At 34.5% G+C, this 27,600-nt stretch overlaps 1 protein-coding gene across 4 annotated transcripts in view; it reads right to left on the bottom strand.

Annotated features, from left to right (window-relative positions):
* Nucleotides 1-8,033: 8,033 nt before the first annotated feature.
* The window catches only part of axo (axotactin), a 608,064-nt gene continuing 588,497 nt past the window's right edge, over nt 8,034-27,600 (bottom strand). Inside the window, exons 33-35 of one of the 4 annotated variants that reach the window (XR_010858480.2) lie at nt 19,770-19,903; nt 12,075-12,180; nt 8,560-8,586 (exon numbers count right to left, since the gene is read on the bottom strand). Coding sequence is in view for 3 of the 4 variants with exons in the window: in XM_067135240.2 (XP_066991341.1) it covers nt 8,393-8,586; nt 12,075-12,180 (300 nt within the window). In the remaining variant the exon portion in view is untranslated. Of the gene's footprint in view, nt 8,587-12,074; nt 12,181-19,769; nt 19,904-27,600 lie in introns of all 4 variants that reach the window. The other 3 variants (XM_067135240.2, XM_067135241.2, XM_067135242.2) reach the window with 3 other exon arrangements.

Raw genomic sequence — 27,600 nt, 5'->3', positions numbered from 1 at the left:
TGGGAAAGTGAAAGTAAGTATTATTATCCCAGGTAAAGGAATGGCCTGGACACTTGCTGTGCCATAAGGTAGAGAGATTTGTAAATAGGCTGGTAATTAGTGTGGTCATTCATAACTGGTTAGAATTGTTTGTGTTTAAATATGTGTGTGTGCATTTATTAGGCCATCCTGAAATAAATTAGAGTAATGAAACAGATGGAGTTTTATTCATAACAGTATAATATCCCTGTCATTTACATACTTTACCTCTTCCTTCTGCCTGTTGCCATTTCTTGACTGATGCAGTATTTTTGCATCTATCTCTTGGCACAGGCCAGAGCAAAATGCAGCTTCTGCTGAAGTTCCAGTCTCATCCATGGCTGTGACATTATGAAGCTGTTGAGATATTGGTGGTCCTGAGCAATTGTACTTCTATTTAAAACAATAATCACCACCACCACCACCACCTGGTTCTGAGCAATGACATTCAGAGCACAAATACTACATCTGATTGTTATGAAAGGTGTTACATATAGGGTCAGTTGTGCTGCATTTGCCCTTTCTGAACCACTGAGGAAAACAATGGCAAACTACCTCACTTCTCATCTTGCCTAGTATGCCTCATTTTGACACTGCCTTCAGTTTTTGCTGTTTTCTTATAACCACATAACCCTGGTGGTGCTTTATCAGAATCCAACCAGCCCCTGAGCTGATGTCTTAACATTCCAGTATACATACCCCTCTGTTAAAACATACTTACCCCATCTTGCATCTAGTACTTCATTATAAAGCAGCCTGTATTTGTTTTTCAGTGTTCTTTCCTTTCTGCTCTGCTACTTGGTCTCAGTTTGGTCAGGGATGGACTTGTCCTTCTCCTTTATGAATTTGACCAGTTGTGCATTTTTATTTTAATGGTGTCTGTCCGGATGAATTGGATGATAATCACCCACTTATTACAATACCTTTTGTATACAAATAGCTGGATGTAGATGATATCCTGACATTTTCTGAAACACTGTATTTACTGTATATAAATTTTTATTTCAGGCTACTATTATGATAGGTTTGCTGCTATCAAAGATATTTTATACCTACTAACAGGCTTTTAGTCAGGTCTCACTTAACATGGAAACAGATACCATTTGCAGCCACTGTAACCAAGAACAGACATTGCATAATGGTTTTCAGTGTTATTTTGTCCACTGAGAGGTCATCACCCCATTTAGAGGGGCTCCTCCATTTAAGGTTACTGACCGCTCTAAGGAAATAAGTTATTTACTGCCATGCAACCATCGGTGGAGAGTTACTAATTGTACAATCTACTCCATTATTGCAGCAAGTATCTGGCAAGCCAAGCCTGTGCCCTTTGCCATACACAAATGAGCAAAGGAAGTGTTTTAAATTGGTGTCATGAATAGTTCCTAAGATGGATTGACTAACTAACTGGCATTGTTATCTTGTGTTGAAAAAACATCATTAACAGTATATTGTGAGAATGATCAAAGTTAAATGTGACAAAAACATTTTTTTTACTTTCTTCAGCTTATCCGAGTTATTTCTGGGGCTGCTAGAGCCACCTAGGCTCATTTTGGTTTTGACCGACAGTTTAAGACCAGATGTCCTTCCTGAAGCCACGCGATTCTTGAGATGAAAATTTCTATATGTATTTTGTCAGAATAGCAGCATGTGTGTTTCCTGTTCAGCCAAACATTATTTGTTACTGGTGAAACCAGCAAGAGAAGTACATACATATACTATACTGAATGATGCTATGAATAAAGGTCATTGCTTAAGAGTTATAAGATAATAGTAATCAAAATCAAATATGCTTGCCTCATTTTCACCTGTACACCTGTCCTTGATTGAAGCTTGTAACTTGGGGTTACCAAACTGAGGTGTATGACTGTAAATGAGGGGGACATCCGTAAAATAGTGTAGATCCTTACAGACCAATAAAACTGCTGAGGCGGTTGTCAATGGATAGTGTCATTGACAGGATCTGCTGTGTGGTGAAAATTCCCTTGAAGCTATCAGTGAGGGGGGCATCCATTGACAGCCGGCTCAACAGTTTTATTGGTCTGTAAGGATCTATTTTATGCATGTCCCCCTCATTCATAATCATACACCTTATTTTGGTGACTACCACAAGTTACAAGCTTCAATCAAGGACAGGTGTTATACGCACCGATGTTAAATCAAGACTGTTGTAGTTTGCAATTATGACTGTCGATCTGATCGTCACTGTTAAGATCACTACACAGACTTACTTGGAGTGTTTTTTAAAGTGTTTTCATGTGTGTTTATTTTATCTAGGGTTCACTTTATTTTAGACAGATTCAGGTGTTTAATGATTTTATGTACCAATGATAATGACAGCCGATGATGACCAAAAAGGTCAAAACTAGAACCAAAATAAAAAATGAGGATATAACTGTTACTAAGATACAGTTGTATTCACATGTGTTTGTTCTGAATAGGTGGACCACTTTAAACCAAATCATAAGTATGGTTGAAAAAGGTAAACCTATTGGGAATCCTTCAGGTTAGATGTTGTGTTTGATGTCGAAGGTGAAGTCATTTTTTTTTGTGATGATGTTTAGAATAATAATACTTTCCGTTGTGTGTTCTTTTGGTATGATGTTCCTTTTTAATGTGTTTCTCAGTATGTTTAGTGCTTCTGCAACAGGTATATTGGTGTATAGGTTAGTTATGTCAGTTATACTAGAATTGAGTCATGTGTGAACTCAGTGTCTTATATTCTGTGCTAGATCATTAAGTTCTTTAAACAAACTACAAACTTGCAGAATTCATGAAAAAAGATATCTTACAAGCATATAACTTGAAATGCTAGTAACAACAATCTTTGTGTAATCAGTCCCTGTGAAGAATGCTGTAGAAATACAACTTGTGGGGTATGTTGGTGTGTATCTTTCAGTGGTCTTGTCAGAATGATATGTGATAACACTTCCTGGCTTCGTGAGGAAAGCAGTGGGACAGCTGATAAAATTGTTGGTGATCTAACCAGCCTTTGGACTGAGAACTCAATACTCACATGCTGATGCATAAACCTGGAACTGAGTAAATGCTCATAGAATCACTGTTCCAGTGACAGTGATGATAACACCAATAATGGTTATACCTTAGTGGGGTTTTTAATTTTATATTTTCAGTATTTAATATGCATAAATATCAAAACTTGTCAATCTTTGGGAATGTGTCAAACATGTTGGTTTTATTAATTACAAAAGAAATGATTGAAAGAACTCATTCATTCTTTAATACAGTGCAGTTATAAATAAGCAACACATGTGGACATCTTGCAATGCACTGAAGCACAGGAAACTGTAGTTAACAGACAGGACAAAGCTCTATGAAAGATAGATTTGGTGAAGAAATGAACAACAAAATTTTGTTTGAGGCTTTGTTAAGTTTCATTAGAAAGATGTAATGCATGATTGATTGTCTTAATGTCTTTTACCCAATATTTTTACATACCATGAATAATAAATAAACATCTAGGATAGTTATAGCTGATTTTATTTGATACTGTGATATGGATTCAAAAGAACTTTCATAAAATTCTTTCATCTCTTGAATGAGTGCATATAATTACAGTAGAACATAACTAATGGATTAGCCTTTGGGACTGAGGGCATGGTTGGAACATAAGAAAGGTTGGAGTACCAGAGGGGCAATAGTATTTACTGTAATATTATACTCTAAAGTACATACAACACAATAATAAATAGGCATACCTTAAACACTTAAGAATGAAAAAAAGTCAGTAATGCTCCATTTCCATATCCACAAAATGTCCATTGATGTTAAACAAGAATTCTGTTCAATATACACAAGAATTAAATCAAAAGCTTGCTTGGCATCTGCATGGGATACTCAACTGGGAGAGTTTTCGATCATTGTCTTCTTTTTGAGTATTGCCTGCTCTCTGGATAACAGTTGCATTAATCAGATCATTGTCTAGTTCTTCTTCCATTGTGCAGTCAACATGAGTTTCAGAAAGCTACTCATCAACACTGATGATTTGAACATCAGCTTTCAAGATTTGCGAATCTTGGACGATTGCCTGTGTATCTTCATCTTCATTTCAATAAATTTCAACCGCCAATGTCAGCCAAAGTTTATGTCAGGATTTTTCAAGTGTTGATGCTTTAACTTCTTCCCAAGCCTCAGCAATTGTGCAAATACCATCCTTTATATTAAAAGATTTCATTGCCTTAAACAGGTTAGTGACTTTTTCTCATCATCATCATTTCCCTTTACCCAGCTGTAGCCGGGTAGGGACAAATATGGTTCCTCTCCACTTTCTTCGGTCTTTCCACCACTCTTCCTCCAACACTGTGTTCCAGTCCAGGTTTCTTTCTATAATACTGCATTGGATTATGTCCTTCCGTCTCAATCCTGGTCGTCCATGGCCTCTCCTTCCTTGCATATGCATTTCCATAATCTTTTTTGGCATTCTTTCATCACTTATTCGCTTAATGTGCCCAAATGCCCTTAGTTGGCTCTTCTCTATTCTATCATTAATTTTTTCTACTCAAACTTCTTCCCAGATTTTCTCATTCATTATTTTGTCTCTTCTACTCTTCTGTATCATACTCCTCAAGAACTTCATTTCGGCTGCCTGTATTCGACTCTCATTCTTCTTTGTCATTGTCCAAGTTTCTGCTCCGTACATTGTTATGGGTACATAATACATCTTGTACATAAGTTTCTTTGCTTCCATTGGCACATATTTGTCCCATAACATGTTTCTTACACTATGATAGAAACAGCTTCCAGCTTGAATTCTCTTACTAATCTCAGCCTCCAGTCGAGCATTCTCTATTAATTCACTTCCCAGGTATTTGAACATCTCCACTACTTCCAGGGGCTTGTCTGCAAGTCTAATCTGACATTTCCCCTCTAGTCATAACAAGAGTTTTATTCTTTTCTACACTTATTTTCAATCCACATTCTTTGATCTTCCCATTCACCACATCCAACTGTTCTTGAACCTTCATGTCCTTTTCTCCCCAAATCACAATATCATCTGCAAATAACACGATGTCCATTTCTCTTCTTCCATATGTTTTTTGCTGTTCTCATGATGCCATCCATTACTATTGTGAACAGGATTGGCAATAGAACACTTCCCTGTCTCAGCCCACTAGTGATTTTGAACAAACTTGTCCTGCCAACTTGTGTTTGCACGCAACAACAACATTCCTTGTACATTGCCCTGATCATTTTTATTAATCCCTGTCCAATTCCTTTTTGCACCAGACTGTCCCAAACTTTAGTCCTGGTGACACTGTCATATGCCTTTTCAGTGTCAGTGAATGTCATCACCATATCATTCTCATACTCCCATTGCTTTTCCATTAGTTGTCGCATAATGAAAATGGGCTCTATTGTTGAACTTCCACTTCTGAAACCAAACTCATTTTCCTGTAATCTGATTTTCAACCCTCAACCTTATCCTACCTTCCAGTATCCTCTCCATTATCGTAGCAACATGGGATATCAGAGTAATTCCCCTATAGTTCTTCGATACTTTCTTATCGCCTTTCTTGAAAGTTGGGAAGATTATTCCTTTTTTGCCAATCCTCAAGGACCTCCTTATTCTCCCAGACAATCCTGAGAACTTGGTATGTCCACTGCAGGCCTACAGCTCTAGCTGTCTTTATCATCTCCACTGAAATTTCATCTATTTCAGCAGTTTTTCCATTCTTCATCTTTCTTACTGCCATTTCAATTTCATTCATTGTAATTTCTTTATCCATTTCTTCATCAACTAATAGCCTTTCCTGGTCATCCATTGAATGACTGTCATTAGTTCTCATGTTCAGCAACTTCTGAAAATATTGTCTCCATCTATTTCTTATTTCTTCTGCCTTGCTTAATATTATGCCTCTTTCATCCTTCACAAATCTGGCATTTACTTGATCTCTCTTTTTGTTTCTTAAAATACCATACAGTAATTTCTTGCTGCCCTGCATATCAGCTCTCAATTTCTGTGTGAATAAGGTCCAGCTTTTCCTCTTTTCTTCCTCCACTACTTTCTTGGTCAAATTCTTTGCCTCCACATATTTTCTTCTACTTTCTTCTGTCTTAGATGTTTTCCATGCTTTCCATGCCATTTTCTTTTCCTTTACTTTAATTTTTACTCTATCATTCTACCAGTGTGTTTCTTTGTCTTTCACATTTCCTGATTTTCTACCACATATCTTTTTTGCACATCCAACCAGTGCTTCCTTAAATCTTTTCCATTCATCTTCAACATTTCCCATCTCCATCCTGGGTACCAACGGTATTATTTCCCTTTGAAATTTTTTGTATGCTTTTCTCCTTCAACTTCCATACTTTAATTTTCTCTCTTCTTAATGGGGGTTTTTCAATCTTTCCCACTTTTAATTTTCCTATCACAACTCTATGATCTCCATCAAAGGCTTCTCCAGGCATGGCTGTAACATCTAAAAGGTTCTTCCGGTGTTCTTTCTCTATGATAATATAATCAGTCATGGTCTTTATCCGTCTGTCTTCCTAACCATACTCGTACCTCATAATCTTCTGACTGTTCTTCTTCCTAAACCAGGTGTTTCCAACAATCATTTGGTTCCTCATGCAAAAATCCATGACTTTTGCTGTCTTCTTCAAAATGGATGCAACATATTTCCAGCAATATTTCTTCTTTAGCTATTCTATTACCTCTTGATCCATGGGTTGCATGAGAGAAGTGATGTTGGATGGAAGAAATACAGCTTTTATTTCCTGTTTTTTCCCTTTTCTTTCCTGCTCTTGTTCAGTTGGATGCAATGTATTAGAAAAGGGCAGATACAGGGAGTTGTTTTACGTTCAACTGCAGGCACAAACTGCCAGAGAACTATGTTTTGAAAAGGCTGCTATCTATCCAGGCTGATTTTCAAAATTAAAGCTACTGATTTTTTATGGCGAAAATATGTTGGCAAGGATGACAAATTGATATTCTTGAATGCCCTTGGTGTTTTTGATTATAAAGATTGGTAATTTATGACTACTGGTAACATTGTTCCAACTAGCAAAATTTACCCTCTCCTTTGTAAGTTTTGTCCCTTTCTCGGTGTAATTTCGTGTGGCAAAAGTTCTTTGTGAAAGCATCTTATAGTTGAGGCCCAATTCATCAATGTTATACTGTACATTTGATATGGTGTTATGCTGTATTTGTTTTTTAAAAAAAAAAATCAAGTTTTAAAACAAACACACTTGAAGCTAGATCATCAGCTAATAGCTTCTTGCCTGAAATTACCATATTTCAAATCCCATGATGTTTCTTCATTATTGCAGCCAGCTTTCACTCGTAGTAAAATATTCTTTCCAATTTTTTATTCAAAATAAGCATTGTTTCTTTGATAATGGGCCAGACAATGGAGTTCCTTTTCTTCTTTTCTATGAAAAGCACACCCACTAAGCACAATCTAGCAGTTCAGATTTGGGCTTTTTCAACGTTTTATGATTTCTAGTCCTTCTTCCTTAAAAATGGTTATTGTATGAGTTTGTAGTTCATTCCTGTTCTTCTTCTAGTCTTTAATCATAGTAGCCCCAACATCAACTTTATTTCCAATTTTTTATGGACTTACCTTTGTCTCATCTCTCAAACACTTTTAACTTTTCTTAAGTAAGCATAATGTGTTGACACTTTTTTGGTTGCCCTACTGTGATGAGTAGGTAAACTGAAAGCAAAATTTTACTGTAAAACATAAAAGCTATTCACCTTGTCAAGAAACACTGCTTTAACAACAAACACTCACTAAGCAAAACATGAGAATGCACAGGTTGGTCAAGCATCACCAAGCTAAGTGACTCAACAGTATATTGTGTGTAACATTTTGAGTGCTGACATACCCACAATGTACTCGTACAAACATACAATACATGTCTGGGCTTACGTCATGGTCAGGTTATGGAGAGAGTTGAATCATCGGTGGTCGAATTAACGGTGTTCTACTGTTTGTAGAAGTAGGAAGAAAGGTTGTAACACTAAGAAAACCTATTTACTACAGTTAAATAAAGGGCACATTAATTTAATGGACGTTTATTTATCTGAAGAATGCATTTGTAAACTCTGACTAGGGAATGTAGTAGAAAAATGAAAGTACAATAATGTTTTCTATAAACATGTTTCTGAAACATAAGACATTTCATACACTCACACATCATATTAATATCACCTCTTGCTATAGTTTATTAATTAAATAATTTTCATTCTTAAAAATATCACTATTTTTCTTGCTTTTGTTCTTTCACTCTTAAGTAATGCTTCTGGCACAAATCAGTAAAATAGTCCAATATTCATTCTTTAATGTTTGTCTCATTCTGAGTCTTATGATCACACTGTACTATTTCTGTAGGTCTGCTGCAGTAACAATTCTTGACGTTAATCCAGTGAAAGTACACTCTCTTTACTGGCTCGTGGGATGTTGGGCGAATCTAGGCGTGGTCCGCCCAGATAACTGATGGGATTTCCAAACGTTCTTTGTTCTTCTGATAAAAATACAGGGGATAAAGCAGCACCTGGGATCAAAGCTGTTGGTTTAACAGCAACAGGTTCATAACTGGATGTTAATATATCTGGAATAATATTTGGAAATCAGTTTAGAATGATACTCATTAATCCTTCTTACTAATAATAACTTGCTATCTAGTTCTGTTATGCTTCAAGCCTAATTTATAAGCTAAAATGATGTGTATAATAAAGCTTCATATAAAGGGAAATTACCTGCAGCCTGTTCCATCATGGAAACCTTTACTGATAGTGCTTTTGCATTAGCAAGACATGAATAAATCTTAGTATTACATCTTCTCCATTACCCAGTATTACTCACTTGATGAGCTGTGTGATTACTTGTACAGTAATAGGTATTTTAAAAAAAAGTAGAGTTATGTGTTTGAATCCCCATTCAGCCACCTGTCCCTTACCGAGAGTCTCCAGGTTTGATTCCTCAATTCATCCAAGTTTTAGTCCTGAACTGAGGTCTGGAATTGAGTTCAATCAGCCTTATGAAACCAAATTAGGAACTACCTGATAGGACAGACAGCAGATTCCATTATGAAAGCCAAGCAATATGCTTAAGGTTGAAGTTTGGTGATGCAACAAGATCTGCAGGCCATTAGGCTGGGCAGCAGTTACCTTGGCAGGATAAAGTCCTTTTTGGACTCTATATACCACAGGTTTGTTTGTTTGTTTTTGTGCAATTGTTTCTGTATTATTTTATAACTTACTTTCCTAGACCAGTGGTTCTCAGTGGGCATGGCATGGCATACTACTGTGCCGTGAGATTCTCTAGATGTGCTGTGAAATATCTAAGCCTTTATGATATTGCTAGTAAAATTAAAATAATTTTAATTTTAAAACAGGAACAATAGAAAAAATATTCAAGAGCTTAAACATATTTATTTTGCTGGGAATTTGTTGGCTTATGCTTTACAATAAAAGAGATTAATGAGAAATTTGAGCTTGTCTTTTCTTACACAAAAGCTCAGTTTGTGGTTGAATAAGAAGACAAATACACACACATTCCCTGTTCAATAAACATAAATCTCTTTCACTCTTGTTTCCCTCCATATTGCTTTTCAAGTCCCTACACTTTGAATTGGTTCATTCTCACTTCTGTTACTGTTAGATTCTTTATCATTCCCCTTCATCTTTTCTCCTTTTAATCAAAATATTCTACTGAAATGTTTAAGAAAAGCAAAATTAACACAATAATGCAAATAACACATGTCTAATTTATGACCTCATAACATGCTAAAACATGGATGTAATGATGTTACAGTCAAAAGTCTACAAACAACTGACTGCTGAAGGCAAACTATGACCAATTTTTCCACATCGTTGCCAACTTCTGAGTCAGTGTGCTGTGGGAACTCGCTTGGAAGGATGGTGTACCCTGAGCAAGAAAAGGTTGAGAACCACTGTTCTAGATCAAAACTCCAATGTACTCTTTATGTAGTTAGAGTCCAAGAAGATAAATCAATTTATATGATTAACTTCAGCAATTTAATAAATTACTAAATTACATTTACTAAATTAATACCGGTATCTTAGATAGAAGAAGTAAGGTGGTTTATTTTTAGTCACTGTTTCATTTCTGATACTAGAATTACAGTATGATCATTGGCCTTACATACACTTATGTGGATGAGGAAATATTTTGATATCCTATATAATTTAGTAATAAGTGTTGGAAAGGGAACAAATATACATTAAAAATAGGAAGATGAAAACATACACAAAAGGCAAATACAATGACTGGCTAAGGTCAGTAGAGGGAGCAACAGAGTTGGCTGGCTTCACTCCTGATCAATCCCAGTTTTACTAAATTTACTTCTTTTCAGCTTCTGACAAGATCAATAATTCTACTTCCCAGATTCCAATTTTTTCCTTCTTTTTTGTTTTTAATATAAACTTGCACAATTGTTTGTTTTGTTTCCAGCACATCTCTTAAACCCATTGTGTTTCTTCTTCTGTTTTCCTTGTCTTCTCTACTTTTTCTTGTTTTTATCTGGCTTACTCCTTATCGTACATTTCCCTCATCAAGAAAAATAATCTTTCAAGTATGGGTTCCTCAGCGAGAGTGTATATCTCCCTATCGTAGCTGGGAACTGAGAATCTGAGACTGGCAAAAAATGAGCCATTTAAAGATGACTGTAAGTAAAGATGCGCAGTTTGCCATTGCCCCTCTTTTCTGTTGTTTTTTGTGTACCCATACTAGCTTGTCATTGAGCATGTTCTTATCATCCTTCGTAGCTTCCTTTTCTTTATGTATATGTGTAGCACTTTAGTAGGCCTGCTGTATGCTGCATTTGTATAGGCAAGGAAATATTGCATGGGACTTGATAAAACATAGTATTTCAAATTTTGAGCTTGGCTCTGCTTTCATATTTCTTATCAATTTCTAATTGATCTCTTGCACTGTTATTAAAGCAACCATTGCTTGCCTTTCATGACATCTTTTGAACCATTACATCCTCATTGTTTGAAGAATTGGGCATCTGTCCTTCTTTGTGAGAATAAATGATAATGCTATTGGCTTTACATCCCACTAACTACCTTTATGGTTTGTGGAGACGCTGAGGTGCTGGAATTTAGTCCCACAGGAGTTCTTTTGTGTGCCAGTAAATCTACCAACATGAGACTGATGTATTTGAGCACCTTCAAATGCCAGTGGACTGAACCAGGATCGAACCTCCCAAGTGGGGGGTCAGAAGGCCAGCGCCTCAACTGTCTGAGCCACTCAGATCGGCCCTTGTAACTCAAAATTTTCATTAGTTGGTTTATTATTCTAGTTTTTGCCATCAACACTTGTGAGAAACTGAAACTTGTTGTTTCAAACCAACAGTCACTTCTGACTGTCCTCATAGTGTATCAAGAAACATATTAGGGTCTGTTGACAACTTAGGTTGGAGGTTCTTTTTGATTGCAAAAACAATAGTGAATACTTCTCACAGCCTGAACTGTTGCTCATGTAGAACATTTTATTTTATTAATAATATTGATATTCTTTTCTAGAAAGGTGGTAAAACTCCATGAGGCTGCAATGAAACTCAAAAACAGAAAACACAATTTTGCAACTCATTTATTGAAATGGCTGCCCTTTTAAACTTCTTTTTGTGTTTGTACTATATTTTAAATCTGGTATGTACCTAGTGTAGTACTTTGTGTGTCTAACCATTCCAGGACCTCTATAAGAACTCAGAGAGAGATAATTAAATTTAAGCTTTGCTGAACTCGCTTAACTTAATATTGTTTCCATACTGTTCTGTCATTTTCTGCCTCATAAGAAAAATAATTTTTATGAAGTTCAGACATATACTGGACTTTATAATAATTCCAACTGTGTTAAACAGTCTTAATACTCAGAAGGTAAAAAGTAATAATAATAAAATAGCATGCTCTCTACTGTGTAACACACAAACTTGGAATTCTCAGGAGTAAATGTTAATTAAAATGCAGTAAAAAAAAAAAAAAAAACCTCTATAAATATTACAGTTACACCAAGAACAAATTCATTCCAGCATTCAACATTATCTACATAGACATGTTTAAATTATCTAACCTCTTCCAGCCACCTCATCTTCTGGAATAGTTGGAAAAATTGTCGGCAAGTTTTGACCTGTTTTTGAGACCCCATTTTTTATTCCATCAGGAATATGACCTTGTCCCTGATAAAAACAAAATACATAAAAACAAAATGAAATTATGTACAGAAGATATTATTATCTGTAGTTTTAACAATCTGAATTCAGTTCACAAAATAATGTACTATACATATATCCATATGCCCTTGGATGCATGCATATTTCAATAGCAAAGAACACAGGCACTCTATATTTAGAACTCTGGTTTTGAGAGCAAAACTATTTTTCATCTAGAAGCACATTAAAGCAACAAATACCTTCACCAGTTCACACAGACACAAAAAGGAAGTACTGATGCATTGAAAGAATGTGGTTGATCAGTGGTTCAATCATTTCTTTTTTCAAACAAATATTTTAAATCTGAAAATCGTACTGCGGTACTTGTTGGTCTTCAGTGCAACATGCAAATACTTGCAGTGATATATTCCTTTAACATGCCAGGGAAGTAGGGCTGGTAGACTACAAACACTGAAATGCTGATAATCAAATTTTTAACCCCACATGTATAAACATTGATCTTAATTGGAAAACATATGTTTGTCACAAAGATGATCTATGCTTTATATTAAGAAAATTCCCAGCCAATATTCTTACATGAATTGCTTTATATGCTCTTCATCATATTCTTAAGTATGTATGCCTAGTGGTGGTGTGTTTTGTACCAAGTTATATTGAAGAATTCTTAACACAAATATTGGTAAGGCTTGTATCAGCATGTGTGGATTTTCAGTGATGTAAATGATGTATGATTTTTTTTTTTTAATTGGCAATAGTTTAATATCGCTCTAACACATTGAAGGTTTTGATGAAGCAAGGACAGGAAAGAGAGAGGATTGATAAGGAAGTAGCCATGGCCTTAATTAAGGTACAGCCCCAACATTTGCATGGTGTGAAAATGGGAAACCATTGAAAATCATCTTCAGGGCTGCCGACAGTGGGATTCGAACCCACCATCTCCTGAATGATGTATGATCTTATAGAATGCTCAGTAAACTCTGCTGTAAAGCTTTTAAATAAAACAGAGTAACTGTTTTTATATTTGTTTAGCCTTAAAGCTGTAGTTTTTAGTTATATTTTTCTTAGTACAAACTCATTTCAAGCTATGAATTTGATGATGATCCATACCTGTGATAAATAAATAAGAAACGGGCGTGGCATCAATATTGCCAGTGTTGCTGCCAGCAATATACAGAAAAATAGAAACTAAGTATATTTCTTATTTTATAATTTGTGTTTTCGACCAACAATCTAAATCCAACAGATTCTTGTAACGCATGTCAGAAAAAGTTTCTGATTCATGCAATGTGTTGCCTGCAGCCCCGTCAATGGCATACTTGTCCAGGCTGGATATCAGTGATATTCAATGCCAGGGTGAGAGTTTGTCATGCATTATTTGACGATTAGACGAGAAGGCAAACAATAGTGATTTTTTTTTCTTTCCCTACACTCCCCAAGCATGGCTTCTAAATTGACTGGAGAAGTATTCTCCTATGATAGCGACTGTATTATACAGAGCCTTTTAAACCATTCCTTAGGATTATACATTTAGTGAGAAAAATAATATTATTTCAAATGGCAGACTAACTCCTGAATTAAAAGACTTGAAAACTAAATCATATGGAGGTTTCAAAAGACATTTTAATGTATCATGGTATGTAGAATCACCATGGCTGTGCATATATTTTTGTCATAGTTTCCATGACAAATATACATATTTATTATTACTATTTTTATAATTCTATTGTTCTTGGTATAATTCTATACATGGGATATTGTCTTTAAAAAAATTCCACTAAAATGTTAGTAGAATATACTAAAGAACTTCATCCTCTCCTCGACTGTACCAATTTCGAACTGGCAACATTCAAGAAATTCCTACGCCATGCCATTGACAGGAAACTGTACTCACTTAAATAAAGTATGGCACATACAGTTCTTCCACTTACTTGAGTCAGGCTCTATTCTTTCATCCTTCCTATCTAAGCTTACTTTCTTCTAACCCCAATGGCAATAGGATTACGAGGCCTGAAGAGGCTTTCATTTCCCTGTCTTTTGTGTTTTCTTCCCTTACATTAGTTGATGCTCTTAATCTTCACACATGTCAGCCCCTTTAAACAAATTATCATCATTCTATATGAGCTGGATCTCTTTCTCCTGTTAGTTATGTCAAGAGAGGGAGATACTCATATTATTTTGTCTCTATATACAGTCACCACCAGCATCACTTCAAATAAGAATGCTATAACTTAATTTTTTTAAAAGACTGTATCATAAAAAGATATGTCATAAGAGATTTTAAAACTTTTTAAAATTGTTCTAAAAGTTTTAGTTGTAAGTTATATGTTTACTTGTGATACATTCATTTACATTAAACATGCTATTCACTCGAGCATAAAGGTAGATAAGCTTGTCTCCTAACACATGTTAACTCCGTCATTGAGTGCCTCCCTAGAATTCATAGTTTCACTGAGAGAACCTTTCACTTGGATTTACTGTCAATTATAAACTGTAGATAGCACTAAAGTTTGATCTCTGCCTTTTAAGACTGTAACAGAAATTTATGACAAAATCTTTAATAATATGGATGGAACTAATGACCTGGAAGTTAATGCTCCTTTAATTCAAACATCAGCCATTTATCCTGGCTATTATTCACATGTTCACTATTAGACATCAAAATGAATTGGTTTCTAAATGTAATCTACCATTTGCATGGCAAGGTCGTGCTAAAAGTGGGAGACATTCATTACCAAATCAACCATTGATAGAGTTTCAATAAGTCTGTTGTATACGGCCAGAATCATCAAGAGTTTCAACACAATATATCACGAAACAAGTCAGTTTAATGAGTATATTTCATGTCGAAAGTGATCATTAGTCTTTCAGCCAGTCATTTTTATATCTCTCTTTTAAAATACGTGGGTAGTTTAACATTCCTAATGGCTGATTTTGGAGACTGGCTAACACTATCCATAATTATTTTGAGAGAGGTTTTTACATAAAGAAAATTTTGGTATGTCATATATACTTCATCACATTTATGGCCATTGTCATGGTCCTTTTGTAAATTATCAGTCACTAAGATGGGCCTTAACATTGTCTGTTCTGAGTCTTGCTCCTTATTATCAATTATCGATAATGGTGCAATTAGAGACAGTGTGCTTTAATGATGCAAAAATTTCACCGCCAGATTTGCAAGAAGATGGCAGTTATTAGCAATGTTTTGTTGACTGAATGTTACAATTGAAATTTCTCATTCAGACTATAAAATCCTGTGCTATGCGTACCCTAGGCATTCTTTACAGGTTCACTGAAATTAATGATATTAACGCCTCGTTTACAGTTCTCTGATCTACGTTACCTTCACAAAATAATCAATGGCTATACCAAATGTAATACTCTTCCAGCGTACTTCCTTATACATGTTCCTCCTTGCCCTACACGCAACCGGTGCACTCATCATGTGTCCCGTCCATGCCTAACCTCGTATGTTCTCCCCATTATTTACTTTTGTTCCCCTATTTGGTCCTCATCTTCTATCACAAACATATCTCAACTAAATAGTATTTTTAACTTTTTCACTTTCATTGTTATGATTCGCAGTCCTGTTTTTAAGAACAAAACTAAATCTGACATTATGAAATACCTGGGTATACTTGACCTGAGAAGCCGTTTACAGTTCTCCGATCTATGTTACCTTCACAAAATAATCAATGGCTACACCAAATGTAATACTCTTCCAGCATACTTCCCCATACACATTCCTCCCCACCCTTCACGCAACCGGTGCACTCATCATGTGTCTCGTCCGTGCCTAACCTTATAACAACGCTCTGTCTTCCACCGTCTCCCTACTCTTGGTAACTCACTACCCGATATCGACATATTCACACCTATACTATCTTAAAACAGTCAAGTTTATTAAAATGTTCAACCTATTCAATACATTACATTCGTCTGAATGTTTATGACTTATACATTACAATCGAATTGGGACATGTTTCGCCCTTAATTGTGGGCATCATCAGCCTAAACCTCTCCCCCCCAAATCACAGTTATTGGGATCCTGATTTTCTCTTACAGACTATCTTAATATTTAAGTGTAAAAATAATATGAATTTAAAAAAAATACATTTTTGTCAATTTTTAGTACTTTTTAGTATTATGTAAAAATACTTAAAGCAGTCTTTAAATTGCTCATTGGATAGTTTGTGTTGAAGCCTATTAAAATATTCTTTATGTAGTGTAGCACTATTCTGTCTTCTCAGTCAGTGTCCTATAAATAAGATTATATTTACACACATACAAAAGAAAACACCACATAAGTACACTTATGAACATTCACAGAATTCAGAATTTAGTTAAGTATTATTTGGATGTTATTTTAGTTACTTGTTGTCTGACAACATATTCAATAATACTCAAAATAAAGTTTTTTTTTAAAACTCTTTAAAATAAATATTCCTAAATTTAATTGGCTTAGTGTGAAATTGAATCAAACATAGCCAAGTATTAAATTAATAATAATAATAATGTTATATGTTTTACGTCCCACTAACTACTTTTTAAGGTCTTCGGAGACGCCGAGGTGCCGGAATTTAGTCCCGCAGGAGTTCTTTAACGTGCCAGTAAATCTACCGACACGGGGCTGTCGTATTTGAGCACCTTCAAATACCACCGGACTGAGCCAGGATCGAACCTGCCAAGTTGGGGTTAGAAGGCCAGCGCCTTAACCGTCTGAGCCACTCAGCCCGGCAAGTATTAAATTTAAAGGGGAGCATGTCTAATAATATCTTTAAATTTCCCCCCTCAACTACCCCTACAGTTACTATCAACGCAGCTTCCTCACTATTACCCCCTTCTACCACGTCCCCACTGACTAACCAAGTACGTAATACTCCGCCCATTCCTTCTTCCCCTACTCTCCTCCCACCTAAGACCTCACACTGCTACAATACACGAAGTACAAGGTCAGTAGCATTCAGTCGAGCCGGCACCGCAAGTGACACAAACTTGCCGTGGAAGTCACGAGGAGGTAAGCAAAAAGTTCCATAACAGATTTCTTATTTGCGACCATCATCACATCTCATTCTCTTATGACAACCTTTTTCATTTCGTTACAGACATCCTAACATCTTTACTCCTTATTGGAAGTTATTCTTCCCTCAACAAGACAGATTTCCGTGAGTCTCCCATTTAGACCAACATCAGGACCGTGGCAAGATTGCTTACATCTAGCACTTCGGAATTCAGTCTCATCTGAACTACTCATCAAGATTAGTAATAACTTCTTAAACAAAAATGGCATCATTATTATACTTTGAACGAGTATTATACCAGCATACCAATACATTTTATCACAAATTTAAAGCTTAATTATCATTCTCCAAGGCCATCCTATATTTCATGTGTAAATACGTTGACAAACAACAAGAAGTCTAATTAACATTTAGACTATTTTAACCAGATCGTGAACCCATTGAATGGTTATAAACATATGGTGTTTCGATTATACATAGTGTTATGTGAGCTTTAATTACACAAAGGACATTGACCTAGAAGATAAAATAGGGCTACGAATTCAAGAAATTTTAAGAGTTTAAAAAAAATCTTTCTTTTGAGTATTATTGAATAGATTGTCAGACAACAAGTAACTAAAACAACATCCAAATAATTTTTAACTAAATTCTGAATTCTGTGAATGCTCATACTGTAAGAGTACTTATGTGGTGTTTTCTTTTGTATAATGTGTAAATGTAATCTTATTTTATAGGACATTGACCGAGAAGACAAAATAGTGCTACACTACATAAAAAATATTTTAATAGTCTTCAACACAAACTATCCAATGAGCAATTTAAAGACTGCTTTAAGAATTTTCACATATTACTAAAATTTTATACCAGTTAGTTAAAAATTGACAAGAATGTATATTTTTAATTCATATTATTTTTAGATAGTCTGTAAGAGAAAATCGAGATCCCGATAATTATGATTTTGGGGGAGAGGTTTAGGCTGATGATGTCCCCAATTAAGGGTGAAACATCAATTTGATTGTACGGTAATGTATAAGTAATAAACATTCAGACGAATGTAATGTATTGAATAGGTTGAACACTTTAATAAACTTGATTGTTTTAAGGTAGTATATAAATTTTCAATAGGACCAACCATGAAATTTATTATATGTAATATTCATACCTTTTGCATCCTTCAAACAAGAAATTACTGGTACTGAGTAATGACAAATGGAGCACGACTAGTGCATCTGGATGTTATGAAGGATGGTACTCATAAAGTTGGTCATGTTGCAATAATACTTTCTGGCTTTTCAAGAGAAACAAAGGCAGACCACCTCACTCATCATGCCTTGTACGCCATATTATAACATTAACAAATGGTTTTTATGCTTTCCCTATAACCGCATAACCTTCGGTAGTGGTTTTTGAGGATCCAACCAACTTTCAGGTTAAAGACTTAACAGACAAACAAGTACAATGTTTCGTCTGCTGAACAGACTTCAATATTTGCCCTAAAATGTGGTATTTATTTATTTAAATCACATGTAGCCACATTTTCAGATTTCTTGGCACTTGTTTGTTCCTTTCCAGTACTTACAAATTTCTTTGTTACTTATGTGGGAGGAACGTGTGGAAGTGAACAATGCATAGAGACCTACTTACCTTGGGAAATGCTGTGTTCTTCATAATTCACAAAAATAAGTATATTTATATTATTCTGTTAATGAATGTAGTTATTGTGTTCAGCAGAAAAGAAAGAACAATTGAAAAGCAAGCAATGCAGAAAATTAACAGAGATGAAATGAAATTAAAAAGAGCATGTGTGTAGAATAAGAAATAGGGTACCGTACTTAAAATTATTATATTCTTGATTATTTCTATAGTTTCATCTTACAACAAACTTCTCCGAGGTAATGGATGTGGATAATGATGAACTGCATTTTGACAAGTTTCAGTTGAATGGAGGTGAATGAAAGATTCTGAAGGAATTTCCAATCCTATGACTATTTTGTTTAATCTCATAGCATGCTTAAGTTAGATACAATGTTATTATGCTGTTTACTGCATTTGTTAAAAATAATAGTTTCATAGATTGGGTTGATAATTATAAATGAGATTTTCAAAAATTTCTCAGCTAACATTTGAACTTCATCCAATGAATATACAGCTCTGAGAAAATTGAATAGTTTGATATAGCATGTAGGCCCTACATGTTTTCTAATTTTATTATTTTGCTTGTACAGGGTCTTTATTTATGCTTGGCAGGGACTTTATCACTCGATGAACCCTGTTAGTTCCTATATGTGAAGCTTTTTATAATTATCATACAACTGTCAGTCCTTTTTATCCACATGAATTGTCTTCCGTAATAGTTTTTATAAAATGTTTTGTGTATATGAGTGTGAAATGTTTTTCTTCAGTAAATAATATGACATTTTATGTTTTCCAATCCTTGAGAATATCCCACCCAAATTGAATATAATATATACATATAACATTAATTTTAGAACATCATTAACGGCTACCAACCCTTCTTCATAAACAAATGTATATAATAATAAATTAAAATGTAAATTTTTACTTGGATTTCACCTTTCTATAATGAGGAAGTACTTTTGAGTTTCTGATCGTTGTTTACATCAGGCATATGGAGTCGTCGTAAATTCAATACTTCCTAGTTCATCAATGCTATAAGGCAGTGTGTGATTGTTTTTATGGCTGTATACCTGAAAATGGTTCCATGGTATTCTTCAATGTCACTTCTATTATTACAAGCAAGAAAGAAAGAAATGTTTTGATATTGTACTCAGTCTACTGACTTGATGGTCATTTCTGTTGGGCAAGTTGTTGTAAATGCAGTGACCTAATTTACAGTTTTCTAATGCACTATTCTTGTAGGAACTGTTCATATTAACTGGAACCATAAGCTTGTAAATTTGTAGTACATAATCAAAGTTTGTTTCCAATGCTTTTGTAAGGAATTGAATTTTGTTCTACAAAAGACAGTTTTTATTCCCTCTGAATTTCAATCAAATTGTGAATGATGTTTGACAAAAAAAATTCTTAAAATACATGTTGGTGAATTTATAATCCTGTAATTTTTAGTACACAATATTTTAGCAGTCAAATAAACTTATTTGATAAATATGCTAATAGTTACATAATCAGTGAAATTAGCCTTACAGAACTGACCATCTGATTTATAATATGGTAATTTGTACATATTCTTAAGATTATAATTTACCTAGGTCATTTAATGATGCTCATTTCTTTGAGACATGCTGAACTTATACTGGTTTTGGTATCCATTTATTTATGCCTTTTTAAATGAACAGTTTTGTTCTAAATGTTACATAGAAACATATGAATCAAATCAAATATTATGCCAAGTATTGTAATTTTTCATCACTTTTATATGCAGAAGAGTTTGTTCTATTGTGAGCCTTTCATCCTTGTATCAGCAAATATCCTTATTGAAATGGGAAATGCTAAATGTATAACATCAGAGATTTTAATAATAATAATAATAATAATAATAATAATAATAATAATAATAATAATAATAATAATAATAATAATAATAATAATAATAATAGTCATCATCATCATCATCAATTCTATGGTCTCAGATTGGATTGCAAACCGGAAGGAATGCCATTTAGATGGCCTGCATATTAATTTCAACATTCTGATTGTTTTAAAAACCATCTGTGGGTGGGTGGTAGAATACATCCATTGTACCTGCTTCCTGTCATAAAGAGATGCCTGAAAGAGGTAACCACTGAGTGTTCTCAACTTGGGAGCATGGGTGGGTGACTGCAGGGCCCTAGCTGAGTATCATATTGTTTCTACTTGCTTATGTCAGCTTCATCACTTTCATCTTTCCTGCCCAACCTCCTTTTGTCAATTCTTGTTTCTCCTCTAGCCCCTACATTATTAAGTTTGCGAGGCCTAGGGAGACTTTCACTTACACACACTTAGTGGCCCTTCCCTTTCTTTTCCGATACTATCATTCTTCAAATGGTAGGATCTCTTCCACTTTAATATCATATTTTTTTCTGCTCTTGAAAAATTGGCTGCCTACATAGGATTGCACTGAGAAGTGTAGGTTGAACATTCTACTTCTTGTCCACACAGACAGCTATTTTTCATATGAAGTAGTATTAGCAGTACACTTCTTTGCAGTGCTTATTTCTAAACAGTATGAGTCTTACTGTTATGGTATTCATTAGCATTATTGAAGTTTTTGTAAAACTATGTGGAAGATAACAATCATAAATATTTTCCAGAATATTTAACATACTTGTTCAAAGATTTTAAGTGAGGAATCAATCGAACTGAGTTAAATCAACCTTACTGTTTGCCTGGATACCAACAGAATTTTGTTTTGTAGGAAAGTGGCTATATAGATAGGCTCTTTAATCTATAATAGAAAATTATACTAGAAGCAAGAAAAATATTAATGCTGATTGACATCTGAGATCTGTGTTTTTATGATTTTTAATATCACTATTAGATTGCATTGCAGAATGCCTTTGTTTCAATGGAAAAAACTACATATGACAGCAATGAGTTAAACTGCTAGGTTGGAATTTTGGAAATGCAAAACTACAAGCAGTATTTTTCACATTTTTAATATTCTGTTATTTATGGCATAAACACTTATATTCTAATGAGTATAGAACAACCAGTTCATATAACTAATGGAGGCAGTACTGAGATTTGTGAGAATTCATTGCTCATGATTTGCACAGCAACAACTACTGCATTGGTCAGAAGATACAAAAGTCTTCTTTAATGCTGTACACCTTGGATAGTAATATCTTCTTTGGAATTTTTTATGAAACTCTTGATTTCAGCATTTTACTTAATTTTTTGTTCTTTTATGTTATTTCTTAGTGAATAAAAGGTTGCATGTGGTTTCTCCTCCAAAAAATATCACCAATACGTACACTAAGTTTGCGCTTCGACCTATGTCATAATAATATTCATATAGAAACATGTAAGTCTATTTGCCAACAAATAAATATTAAAGCAGAGTTAACACATGAATGCAAGTTGTTTCTATTGATAACACAGGATTGTTAACTAGACTGTTAGTGGACACAGATGGCATGCAGAGTGAAAAATATTAAAATACACTCTAATAACTGTTCTGATATACATGCAAGGAATTCTAAATAACACACATAAACATAAAAATCCCCATAATGAAACAGCTAAGTGGTGCTGTCTGCATTGTGGAGAAAGAACACAAAACTACTATCCAGATCAGAACTATAATCCAGGTACCATATCTCACCATTGACCATTGGTATATATCTGCACAGTACCATGTTACAATATCCTTTTCTCTAACAATTTGCAATTAACATTCCTTCAAGAGATGCCCAGGATTTTGCCCTGAAATTAGGTATGTTAACCATGCCAATAAATATACTGACATGCATTCTTGTTTATGAATCACATCATTGGAAGTATGGATTCCTCAAGCATAGAAAACAATGTCTTGATCTGATTTACCTTGCATTCATCAATTATACACAAAATAACAGTTTTAGCTTATTTATTTATTTATTTATTTATTTATTTATTTATTTATTTATTTATTTATTTATTTATTTATTTATTTATTTATTTATTTATTTATTCATTCATTCATTCATTAATTCATTCATTCACTCACTCATTCATTCATTCATTTATTTATTTATTTATTTATTTATTTATTTATTTATTTATTTATTTATTTATTTATTTAATTTATTTATAAAGTAAGTGTGTTCTTGAAAGGCCTAAAAAAAACTTGAATGTTTTTGATGGTAATCATGTTCATCAAATGTTATTTTTGATGTTGACTCTGAAAATACAAAACCACTTGGATTCATCAGATTATAATAGAAGAAAATAAATAATTCTGATATTTTCAAGTCATGTGGGCTAGTGAAGTTAAGTCTTTATTTAACATATCTTTTCCATTAATTGATATTGTAATAATTGCATTATTACTTACTTCTTATTTAAGTTTATCATTAATTGTAAATAATTACTATGATATTTAAATTTAATGCATTAAAAACCTCAATAATTGAAAGTATTTAAGTGTAAGAGAGGGACTGAAAATGTCCACAATTGACGGGTCCCAAACAATATGAGGGCCAAAAACATTCAAGTTATTTAGGCCTTTCAAGAGAACCAACCCACCGACTGACCAACTTTGTAACATTTGTTCCTTTCTATTACTGCTATTATGCTATTTTATGTCCCTTCAACTGCTGTTGGTTTTAAGAGATCCAGGAGTACCAGAACTGTGGCCTGAAAAAGGATTCATTAACATACACTTAAATCTCCTGGCATAATCTCTCGAATGTACACAATGTTGAATGTCAGCTGACTGTACCCGGATCTAATGCCACAACTTTCGGCGTAGAAGGTGAATGATTAACCAATTAAGCTATGCAGAAGGTCAAATTGAATTACGTTTTAAATATGAATCCATCTAAGAAAGTAAGCTTCCAAAAAGGATTTACTGTGAAGCTAAATGCAAAACTGATGAGTGTAACCCAAAACGAGTATTGGAGAATCAAGCTCATCTGTCTGCAGACAGCCTAGATTGGGAGTTGTCTTCTTTTGGGGATGGTAGAAAACATTCATGGTACCTCCTGCATGTTTTAAGAAGTAACTGATAGGAGTAGTTGCCAGGGGCTCTCAACTTGGGAATATAGGCTGATGACCACGGAACCCCCCAGCTGAGCCTGACAGTATTTCCACTTACTTGTGTCAAGATTCCCACTGTCAATTTTCCTACCCTATCTCCCTTGGTCAACTCTTGTTATCTTCCAATGCTGATAGTATTAGATTTGCAAGGCCTAGGGAGTCTTATTCTCTCTCTCTTTGTGGACCGTACTTTTCTTCTACTGAGACTCTAAATCCTTTAAACATTGGACCTCTCCCATTTTCCTCTGATTATTGTTAAGAAAGGATGGCTGCCCAGTTGTACACCTACTTCCTCTTAAGAACAATATTCACCACTACCACCACCATCATTTTGAAACTGCTACGGTCTCTAAATCCCCTTAATTTATCTCTTGATTTCTGACACACTAACAGTTTACACTATGTAATTCAATCCACCAGCATATATACTCTTAACAATTGAATTTATTCAATTAAATGCCAGTACTGGATACGGCTCAGATATGGTGAATCTTGGATTCAAGTTGTTGACTGGATCTGTGTCTTCCTGAAGCTTTAGTAACACAAGCTTTGTTGATAAGCAGTGGAATACATGAATTACATTTATAACTAGTACATTTAAAGCTCCTGAGAACTGTAGTTAAAAAAAAATAGATCCTATAAAAATAATAATGAGATAATCAGTTGCGCATACAGTAGTATAGAATGCCATTATTGAAATACATGCATCTGTGTCAGCACATGACAGACTGCATACAATTTTTAAGGAAAAAATAACAAAGAAATCAGCAATTCTTATTGGCAAATGAATTTTTAAAACACACAATGTATTTACTGTATATTTACTTGGAAACTAAATACAATAATTCAGAAATGTTTTTCAGTAATAAAAGTGCCACATACAGTACTTATAATGGTGTTACTGATTGCCAGAAATTTGATCGTACTGAATACTGATGTCCTGGTAAATCTATAAACACAAGGCTGACATATTAATAAACCCTCAAGTACTATTGACTATTGTATTGTGCCTGTGAACTTGGACTTAGAAAATCAGTGCTCTACCATCTGAGCCACTCAGCCCAGCACAGAATAATTAGAGTAGATTATTGGTCAACTCATTCTCCTGATTTAACACTTTACGACTTTAATTTGTTGGGTAGTATCAAAGACAAAGTCCATAAACCCTTGCACTGTAGAAGAACTGATAATGTCATTCACAGTGAAATTTTGAAAAATACTAGAGACCAGATTGCAGAGGACTATGCTTATTCTACAACACATGTGTTTAGGGTAATGGAGAACATTTCTAACACTTGCTGTAATATGGTAAGTTTCATTAATTGTTTTTATTTTATTAATTCAGTCATTCATAATAGTGTATAGATTTTTCTGTGGATGTATATTCAGTATGTGTCAGCTGGAGTGTTTGTTATTTCCACCAGTTATCTTATGTTCTAACTTTTACTACTGTGAAAATTTGTAGATATTGTAAATTTTTGTAAGTGCAAAGCACAAGTTTTCTGCTATATTTAATACCATCCCTACCCTAACCCACAAAAGAGTCTATTTCTGATCTTCCCTTACAATTCTCTGATAAACTCTTCATGATTAGTAAAATAACACATCAGTGGGGGTTCAGATGAGCTCAGGTTATCTGTGGCAGTTCAACAATGACAGCTGTTTTGTAAGGAGAATTGCTGTTTCCAGTCTATTTTTTCCTGTTTAATTGTATGTAATATTATTATATATCCGGTTTCCATTGAGATTCACTTTGAGGCTGTAATCATAAAAATGGAAGTTAAAAATCACTTGAATCAAATAGGACAGTTAACCAGACATTGGCTAAGAGAAATAACGTTTTATTTCTATTTCTTCAGGTAACAACTCTACAAATCCAAACATTTTTATCACAATATAAATACTTACACAGTAAACACACTTCAGCTAATTTGATCATATAAAAAATACATTACAGGTTGGCAGTTTGATATAATAACTTTAAATTGGAATTTTTGTCACTAAAGAAACTGTAATACATACTAGGAAAATCATAACTGAAGTTTTACTATATGGTATAGGAAATAATAAGGAGAATTCAGCAGACATTATCAATCTTTAATGCACTGGTATTCTTCAAAATGTGCATTACTTATAATAATGGTGTATGGTCTCTGGAGAGGCCTTTTGTGAGTCTTTTGAGTTGATGCCTCATAAGCAGCCTGCATGTCTCTTATCATGAATTCTAACGCTGAAGACGGCACACACACACCTAGCCCCTGAATCATCAGAATTAAGCATTGAAGGTTAAAATCCGCAACCGGGCCAGGAATCAAATCCAGAACCCGTTAGACCAAAGGCCAGATGCTAACCTGTTAGCTATGGAGCTGGACATGCATTACTTGTAATTATAGGACTAGGGCATATTCTCTGCTCAACAGAGAGAATCTGGAACATATACGGTATGTACTGTAATGTCATTATTTGAGTAAATGTATATAGAGCTAAAGAAGTGAAAAAAGAAAAGAGACAAACATCCTCCAAAGAAATGATTTACCTCTCATGTTGTTCTAATAAAAATCTGTACAAATTCGTACACTAGTTTATTATTTCTACTTCACTGAAATGCATGAGTTTAAGTGAGCGATGATGTTAAAAATGATTTAGCTGTTCACTTTAGTTAACTATACAAGAGCTAAATATGTACTCAGTCTAAGCATAAATACTCTTGTATCTTTTGATGGTGGCTCTACATCCAATGGTCAAGGTCAACAATAACTTACAATAGAAAGGAATACATGGTCAATTTAACTGCATGGGAAAATCTTCATTATGAACTGGACAGTTATGAAAATTTTATGGCTAATTAGCACTATATGAAGCACACAGCTTTCCCAGTGGAACAGGGATACAGTGTCGGCTGCCAGATCCCAAGGTACTGGGAGAGGTGGTAGGATTTTTAAAGGGCGGAAACAACAGCATTCAACACTTCATATTGTATAATGTTTGCAAGTAAAAGGTTTGTGGTGACATATTTGGTGTTAACCCTCTGTTGCCCAGTACCCATCTGGTAGAGTTAAAGGAAATGTCAAAATTGACATACAGGCATCAGATGAAAATGCTTGTTGTTGTTGTTGCATTAAGTAAGTCACTGGACAAGATTTTTTAAAATCTTCAAAAACTCACCACCTCCAATAGGTTTGAGTACCATTAACTGGGACTGTGAATAACCAGCTAAGAAATAAGATGGTCACATCACACATGGAAAGAATTCAATACTGAAAGCAGTGACAGAATATCTGTTCAGAAATAAAATTGCACAGGAACAAGTAATGATGGCCTGTGAAGTGAAAATTCCACAAATGTTGATTCCTACATTCTCAAGAAGGTACTGAGAACTACATTTCGAAGGAACCATCATCCTGGTTCAGTCATAGTATGGTGAGGGATGAGCTTTGATGGCTCTAGTGCATCTCATTTTGGTGAGGAAAGTTGAAATCATCAACCAGAGTGTACCAGAATACACTTCGAAAGACAGTGGTCATGGATTTAAACAAAGTACTAGCTCATTAGGCTTGTTTAACCCAGTAGCAGCCGTATATATATGCACTGGCCTTATTTTCCCTAATCCCATGGGGTTTCTTTGGTTCTACCCTATGGTCTATAAGTTGTGCTCTATGATCCAGAATTTGGCCTCTATGAGAAGTCATATGAGAAGTTTATGAGA

Source organism: Anabrus simplex, chromosome 1, assembly GCF_040414725.1.
Source record: "Anabrus simplex isolate iqAnaSimp1 chromosome 1, ASM4041472v1, whole genome shotgun sequence".
Taxonomy (NCBI): Eukaryota; Metazoa; Arthropoda; class Insecta; order Orthoptera; family Tettigoniidae; genus Anabrus; species Anabrus simplex.
Note: the sequence above shows the minus strand (reverse complement) of the source record. Positions and strands in the feature narration are given on the sequence as shown.